Source organism: Haliaeetus albicilla, chromosome 8 (genome assembly GCF_947461875.1).
Source record: "Haliaeetus albicilla chromosome 8, bHalAlb1.1, whole genome shotgun sequence".
In the NCBI taxonomy this organism is placed as follows: Eukaryota; Metazoa; Chordata; class Aves; order Accipitriformes; family Accipitridae; genus Haliaeetus; species Haliaeetus albicilla.
Window position 1 is genome coordinate 40641924 of NC_091490.1, and position 8390 is coordinate 40650313.

Genomic DNA, 8390 nt, shown 5'->3' on the forward strand with positions numbered 1-8390 from the left:
ACAAAACTGAGAAGTCTTAGTCTGCCGATAGTGCGTGCTGACAGTTGGTTACTTGACTCCTATGGGACTTGGTTAACAGCTGTTTCCTGCTTTAGTCAATGGAAATAGTTGAATTTCATCCTTCTCCCCTCAGGAAACGCTGTTGTAGCCAAATCTGGAGTCTCAGGCTGAATATTTGAAACCAAAGGCTTGGCCCAGATAGCAGCTGCAAATTTCAAGTGATGCTTGTGCTCACCAAAAACAAACAAACAAAAAAGCCATTGTTGCACTCTGTCATTATCAACTAAAAGAGGAATGGAGAGACTTTGAAGGATGTTTTTTAGACCTTTAGGGGATAGGTAATAAAGAGTTTTTCAGGCTCATCAAAAGTAGGATACCTGCTATAATACATCTGCAGGGCCACAAGAAGAACGAGAATAAATAGGAAATCTCAAAGGTCACAACAGAAACACTAAATGCTTTTTTTTTTTTTTGCCTATGTTTTCAGTGGAGGTGTTGGTAAGCCAATCATGCAGGTACTTGGTGATCTTGGAATGAATCCCCCAAATGAACAGTTGCCATTTGTGAAAATCAGGTGGTACTTAGTTGTTCTAAGGGGACTTGCGTATGAAAGAGTTGAACTGCTAGCTGTGATGTGTAAACTAAAACTCCCTACTCTGCCTCCTGAGTGAATGGAAGATGGCAAAGGTGACATCAGCTAGGAAGAAAGGGATTCTTGGAAATTACAGACTGGCCGTTTCTCCCAGACAATTTATAAGTCTATGATAAATAAGAGAATTTCACTTAACGCTGTGTGGTTCAGTTGACAGCTAAGTTAAGTTTCCTGTTACCTGACGATGCTAATTCTCTGCTGCTTGTTTTTCAGACTGAGCCTTAGTGACAGCGACAGTGATAACAGTGCAGATTCCTGCCTGCCAAGTCGAGAGCCACCTCCTGGTCAGAAACTGCCCCCAGCAAATAACAAGGTACTGCATTCTACATGCCCTTACAATACTACTTTCCACCACTCTTGGTTCCTGCACTGTATTCAGTCCATGGTGTTAGTTCTGACTTGCACCAAATTTTCCCTATTTCACTGTCTTCATCAGACAGGTAATTTCTCTGTTCAGTGCTGTGCATCCAAGCCATTAAACCACCATGTTGTCTGAACTAACTTTGCTCCTTAATGTTGATTTCTTTTGCCCTCAGGCATCTGGAAGAAAAAGCCCAGAGTCTTGTAACAAGCCAGAGAAGATCCTGAAGAAGGGAACATATGACAAGGTATGTCTGAGGATTTGCATATCATAGAACTGTTGGATGCTCCCTAACATTTCTGTGTAGAAAACAATTTGAATCGGCCTAGCCTGTTCACATTGTTCTGTCTCGGCAGGTTGAAAGCTTGAGTGTAATGAAAAACAGATGTTGAAAGGACAGGCTTTGGAAAGTGACACTGCAGAAATTATGTATATTAAATAGATGGACCCCCAGTTTGTTCCCATGTGCAAAATGTTAGAACTGTTTTATTTGTCTGCCCTTTGTCTGAACCAATGGTCTGCCTACTGCTGTGGTGGCAAGTGCCTCTTCATTAAAAGGCAGTTTTCATCTGTCCTTGATCTTACAAATTAGAAATTGCTCGACGCTTGCTTTGCTGGGTTAGTTGAAACCTTTATTTGTTCAATGAAATTCCCTTTTTCTTGCTTCCACTGAAAGCAGAGCAGTGTACATGCTCTTAAGGCATGGCTAACTCACAAGCAAATAGCCAAACCCCAAGTTGTCCAGAAGGTTCTCCCGCTGTGACTTTTTTTGTAAAGAAATCAATTAAATGGGAGCTTAATACTTTTCCTTAGTCTAATCACTGAGGTCCTTACGGTAATCAAAGAATCAGTCTTCAGCTTTCACTTGTGTGTGTGAACACTTTTTCAACAGGACAATACAGCATAGGTTAATCACTTCGTGTTAGATTTAAGTGTGATCTTGGAGGTACTTGCGTCCGAGTCTCCTGCTAGCTACAAAATCTTCCGCTGTTAACCATAGCTGAGATGGCTTATCTGGGGCAAGGTTTGTAGGTAATAGTATCTTTTATTAGACTACTTAATACAGATAGAAGGGGACACCCCTGAGACCCATTGAAGAGAGTGCCTGAAATACCATCAGCTTTTCCAACTGTCAGAGGTTTTATAAGAGATACTAGCTCTCCCAACAAGCATAGCATTCAGTACTGGTTGGGTGTTTTGGGAAAAATGCTTGTCCCTGTGTGAATGTGCTGGGGAGGGGTATATTTCACAATTTTTTGCGGGGGGATGGGTTTAGGATTTTTTTTTGCCTTCGTACAGTTACTGAAATTAGTTCAGTTTTGCTGATACAGACATGAACAACTCTCAGTCTACAGATTAAGAATCTATTCCCTGTAAGCGATAGTGTGCCAACAGAAACTTGCCTTGTTGGCTGCCTAAATTAAAAAAAAAAAAAGAAGAGAGAAAAAACCAAATGACCCTTATATAAGAACAATTAACATGTTGAGCTTTTAAACAATTCTGCATTTACCATTGTGGTGTATGTAAAACTACCAGGGAATGCAGTGCACTCAAAGAATTTTTCCTTGCTTAAACACAAATCATTGTTCAGCAGATTGCTGGGATATTGGTCACTGATGTAGGTAGTTTCAGGTAATGAGTAGTTTATTAGTACAACCTGCTGATGAAGAACTCATGCTGAAGTTCACCAAGGTGAACTTCACCTTGTTGAGGTCCTCTAAGCTCAAAGGTTCTGACCACTTCTTAAAGCTGGTTACAGGTGTTTGTTTAATGGTGTCATTAAATAGTCTTGCTGATGGTCTTCAGACCATCCCTATTTATGTGAAGTCTATAGTTTCCTGGTACTTGATAAGGATGGAGGAGGCAGTAAAAAATTTAGGGGAAAATTGGGAATAGGAACATGTCTGAAAGGGCCTCTGATCCTCATTAGGCAAGTCACTTTGGCAGTCATACAAACATGCCACATATGTCACTATTTCTGTTCATGCCTCCTTTACAGGCCTACACTGATGAATTAGTGGAGCTTCACAGGCGACTAATGGCACTACGAGAGCGCAATGTGCTACAGCAGGTAGAGATCATTTGTCAGATTTCTGGCAAGCTGTTGTACTCTGGTAATCTTTGTGTCCAAGGGTCTCAGCTGGACCCCTGTGATGCTTGACCTTTCACTTGCCTCTCCTTCATGAGAGAGTCTGGTTCACTTTGAAACCAAAGATATGTCAGAAAAAAAAAAAAAAATCAGATGTGCATGCAATGTTTTTGTTGGAAAAGATACAGAAGTGTGGTTTGTGCATCTTTCCTCTGCCATCCTGGTAGCGGTCCCAAAGCTGGGCTCTCTTGGTCTAATTTAAAAGGAAAGAAATATGCCCACCTCACTTCCTGGACTGAGCTAGTCAGGCATGCAGGAGGAGCTGGTTTGCTTTTTTGGGAGAGCATTCCCTTCATGTTGCAAGACATTCTCATCTCTGAGGCTATTTTAAAGGGATGAGAAAAGGACTGGATGGGTTGCTTTATATCTGCTGGCCTTTCTGCTGTACTTAATCTTTATGGGGTCTCTGTATACATCCTTGCTTGTCTCCTTTCTGTACAGATTGTAAATCTCATTGAGGAAACCGGGCATTTTAATGTTACCAACACAACCTTTGACTTTGACCTCTTCTCCTTGGATGAGACAACCGTCCGTAAGCTGCAGAGCTACTTGGAAGCAGTAGCAACATGACGCTTGGCCTTAGAAGCAGGCTGCTTTTGAAACCAGAAATCCCGTTTATTGGTACCAGGAAACGAACCCATGGAACTAGGCCTTCTTATTATCTTGATTCACCCGAAGCACTGCCTTAGAGAACAGCCATGCTCTATGAATGCACAGCCAGCTGCACTTTCTTGTAGGCTTCAAACAAGCACCCATATTGCTGAGTCTGTCCTCCCTAGCTTCATAAGTATGCTTGGGCACAGGTCCTGAGTAGAGCAAAAGATGTGCTGCACTTAGCTGCACAGTGTGACCTTTTTGGTTTTACTTCGAGAAACTGTGTTTTAAGAGCACATTTTCAGGCGTCTCTGAGATCTGAAGAAGTGTGGATGATGTTTTCTTCACCAAATCTAGGGACCAGCCTGCCTGCGGAGAGCTCTAGCGAGTCCCGTTTCCTCCAGCTCTGTGAAGAAGCGTTCATGCTGTGTAAGCGAGATTGGCTTTTACAAAGCTAGCCAAGAGACTGATGACAGAGGAGGCTTCCCAGGGGTCCTGCTGGTCTGCTAAAGAGGAAAGTGGACAGATTCCAGTTTTGATCACTTGCAAGTTAGTTCTGCCGCAGTTCGGTACAGAGCACTGCTGTAATTTGGCTCCCGATTCCTACAGGGCATCGTTCCACGCGCAGGACCTTCAGCTTCCTGCAGAGACAGTTTGTGCTCTTTGAAGAGGCCTCTAGAATCTGCTGTCTCCCGCTGGGGTTTTGAGATGTCTTGTTTGTTGATCTGAGCTCCTAAACAAAGTCTCACTCCTTTCAGTCTGCTTTAACTGTAATAGGACTACAAAACTGTAAGCTGTATATTTTATATATATATTATATATATGTATGTACTGTATGTATAAGAAGGGCCTAGTTGGGTCTTACGATCTTAAGGGTGTGTTTTTCTGTTATGTTTTTTTTTAATGGCTATGGCAGGGGAAGGGCGCTTAATAAGATTTGACTTGTTTGTTAAAATGCCTCTTGTGGACAATTTTTAGTGAATGGAAGCTGAACAGCAATCTTCAAAGCATTTTGTGCTCTGGAAGGGGCTCACCTGTCGTCTTTTCATTTGTCAGTGTTTAATAACTTTGCCAAAATACGTGATTGGTTTTGTTCTATGTTCTCAAAGAGGAATCTCCTACAGTGGCCCCTATAGTAGTGGCTGTACTTTGGGAAAACCAAAACAAGGGAGAATTTTATCTTTTGGACACACCTGGAAAGCGCTGATGTAAAAAGAAGTGAAGTCAGGTTTGTTTCTTCCTCCCTCTCCTGCCCTGCTGCCTGTTCAGAAATGGCAGGAAACAGTAAACACTAATCCAAAATCACTCATATATTTCTAGTTAAACTAGTATTGACTTCCAAGTGTTGTCTAGGTTGGTGTGAGGAAAGTCCTGTAGCTTTCATCCAAACTGTATTACACTCCTGTTCCCTAATTTCAGTTTTTGGGGGGTGTTTTGGGTTTGTTTTGTTTTGTTTTTTTGTTTTGGGTTTTTTTGTGTTATGGGTTTTTTTGTTGTTGTTTTGGGGGGGGTGGGGTTTTTGGTTTTTTTTTTAAGAATTGCTCAGTTTTTCCAATCAGTGTGTAAGCTTTTGCCAAATGTTAAGTGGGCTGCAGGCAGTGAGGAGGAGAGCTGCGGTCCAGAGGAGCCCTCTGCTCATGAGTGGACCTCCCATATCTGTGAAAGCCCCATGTGGGAGCTGGGGGGTTATATCACTCCAGGGTTTGCTGTCCCTTCTCCATTATGAAATTACAGTCCCTTGTTTTGGGTTACCCCTTTCTTTATCATGGAAATGTTGCAACTAATCAACTTAAGTGGCAATATGATGATAAGCTTGTTTGAGTTGGGTCATGTTGACCCGATTCCCATTAATTTTGTCTTTGTACCATCTTTCATGTGTCGTGTATGTGTGTGTGTGTATATATATATATATGTGTGTATATATATATATAAAAAAAAAAATCAAGCTCATACCAGGTGCAAACCCTGTCACGACAGTGATCTCAGCTGTTTTCTTTCTTGATGGACAATGCCAAGCCTGGATAGAAACCCTGTGCGCAAATGTACACATGCTGAGAAGGTGGAGGACAGTGGGAAGAGGAGGAGCGGCAGTTCTGTCTTGGTTGGCAGTGGGATGCACTGCGGTGGAGGACGGCAGACGCAGTCCACGAGCGTCACAGACTCTCCTGTGTGCTGTGTTAGGCGTGGTGGGTACATGCGAACTACTCGTGGTCTCTGTTGGGTCTGTGGCGTGGAGGAGGCAAGCTTTGCGCGATCACTACGGCCCTGGACTTGGCTCCCTGGGCGTGCAGAGCAGCCCCTGGCGTGCGATGCCTCCTGCCCGCTGCCCCCAGTGAAGGGTGGGGTTGGTGACATTGTCCTGTCCCTGAAGCAATAGGAGCAGTGGTGGTAGCTCAGCCTGAGCCTGAGATCCCCTGAGGTCTTTGCCTCCTCTCTCCACCCAGGTCACTTACTCCCACAGCTGTTGCATCCGTGTTGCCCATCCTGGCAGTATTTCTCCTGGGACTGTCAGTAGCCTCCAGAGTTACCCCACGAGGGATTGGAGGTGCCACCTCCCTTCTGCCCTCTTCTCAAGTTAAGATCTGAATGGTCACGCTGCTCCCAGCCAGTCCAAGAACACGTGTGGGAGGGTGTTCCTGAACTTGGCTGGAAGTGCCTGGGGCTCCCGCCTGTGGCTGTGGCATCGTCCTGTCCTGGAACCGACTTTATTCGTGAAGTCTAATGAGCATTGATAGGAATTTTGTTTGGTTTTTATAAGAAGTATTTTACACATGGATTTTTTTAGACTGTTTATAATCTCCTTGAAAACCTGAAATAGGATTGTTCCCCCAGCAATAGTTCTTTTTCATTGTGTGCACATGCTGATTTGTTACTAAAAGGTTTCTTGCAAGTACTTAGTTGTTCTACAGAGTTGTTGTTTTATGGGGTATGTGGTAGCATCGGGGACCACAGGAGGAATGACTCTGCAAACAAAGAATGGTCAAATTTGGGCCTCATCTTGTGTCTCCTTCTAGTTACATATGAACGAGTTCCCTGTGTAGATTCTCTATAGGCTGGCTGAATGCTGTTCTGAACATGCCGTGTACAGGTATTTGTGGATAAAGTGTTTGTTCTTGTGTCACTCTTGAGAGCATGGATGGATTATTGTACTATAGGAAGGAGGTGGCAGTGCTGCTGTCAGCATTGCTTCAGGTCTTCAAGGATGTGTAGTAGCTTGCATTGTTAAAAAAAGGAAAAAAAAAAATATATCCAAAATTGACTTCTAGCCATAATGGTTTTTCCAAGGAAAATGGACAGAACTCTGTTACTTTTCAGTGTCCTTCATCTTGTTACTGAGGGCATGAACAAGTGCTGATCAGTCTGAAGGCTTTCAGAGTTGCTTTGAATTGAATCGTGTTGGAGGTAAGATCAAGACACAGCTTTTCCTTTGTCCTTGGCCTTTGTATTAAAGGGCAAAAGAGGGGTCAGGAGTACTTTCCTGTTGTCTTGGTCTGCGTATGTATTAAGCCTTGAGGCTTTGATTACTGACATTTACTGTTGAAAAAAAAAAAAAGAAAAAAAAAGGATAGTAAGGCTGGCTGGATCCCAAAACACCAGCTGAGGAATATTGGACACGTAGGTAACGAGACTGGCTGTGCCGTGGTCAGGCTGAATACATGGAAGTGCAATGATTTTGCCACCAGTTCTTCTATTGCTGTGTGCGGTGGTAGCATCAGAACTAGCAAAGCAATTGATGCAACAATCCAGAAGCAGTTTTTGTCAGATCTTGAACCTATTTGATGGTGAGAGAGGTTTAAACTTCCCTTATGGGGCTTGCCCTGTCACGTTCTCTGCGAGCAGAGACCCGAGTCACTCTGATTCTGCAAATTTCAGCTGCCATGTTGGCGAACGCACTGGAGCATGGGTGGTGTACTCGGACGAAGCTTCTCTCTCCTAGCCCAGGTGCCTGGCACTCACTAGTTGGCACGCTCGTGTCGATGCTGTAGACAACCATCGTGCACCTTGTACGAGTATTACTTCTAAAAAGATGAAAATCGATTGGTATTGCTTTCCTGGGGGCGAGAAATAGCCATCAAAAACTGACAAGATGAGTTTGCACTCCTAAAGAAAAATGTAAGTACTTCAACTTCTAGATAATTTTTAATTGTATTTCTGCCTAGAGCCGAGGTATTAAATACCTTGTCACTTGAGGATTTTAAAAGTTGTGTTGGGAAATGAATTCTTCACTCGGCTGTAAGAAATTCAGCTGGCCCAAGACTAACTTCAAGATTAAAAAAAAAAAAAAATCATGTTTGTAATACGTTACAGGATTGTTTGTCCTGAATTTTAAACTTTTTGTTAAATTTGTGGAACTATGGAGGAATTTTCTAGAAAAAGTGAAATAAAGTAAGATGGAAAAGTAAAACTTCAAGCGTTTTTTGTTTGTTGTATTGCTTCTCCAGGGACAGCAACGAGGCTTTCCCGAAGCACCTTCTTATCAACAGTTTTCCATTAGCAATACAGAAGCTGGCAAGGCCAGGGGCTGCTCTGCTGCTCTGCCAGCCCCTTGCCTGCAGGCAGCACCATGCTGGGGCACAGGAGATGAAAAGCAAAGGAAAAGGAAACTTGTTTTAAGCACAGTATGTCTGGGGGAA

At 43.2% G+C, this 8390-nt stretch overlaps 1 protein-coding gene across 2 annotated transcripts in view; it reads left to right on the forward strand.

Moving 5' to 3' along the window:
- Positions 1-8161, forward strand: part of MLLT1 (MLLT1 super elongation complex subunit) — a 32622-nt gene extending 24461 nt beyond the window's left edge. For both annotated transcript variants that reach the window (XM_069790192.1, XM_069790191.1), the window contains exons 9-12: positions 866-965; positions 1189-1260; positions 3013-3084; positions 3604-8161. In XM_069790192.1, coding sequence (XP_069646293.1) covers positions 866-965; positions 1189-1260; positions 3013-3084; positions 3604-3732 — 373 coding nt within the window. In that variant the 3' untranslated portion in view covers positions 3733-8161. The remainder of the gene's footprint in view (positions 1-865; positions 966-1188; positions 1261-3012; positions 3085-3603) is intronic.
- The last annotated feature ends 229 nt before the right edge of the window (positions 8162-8390 follow it).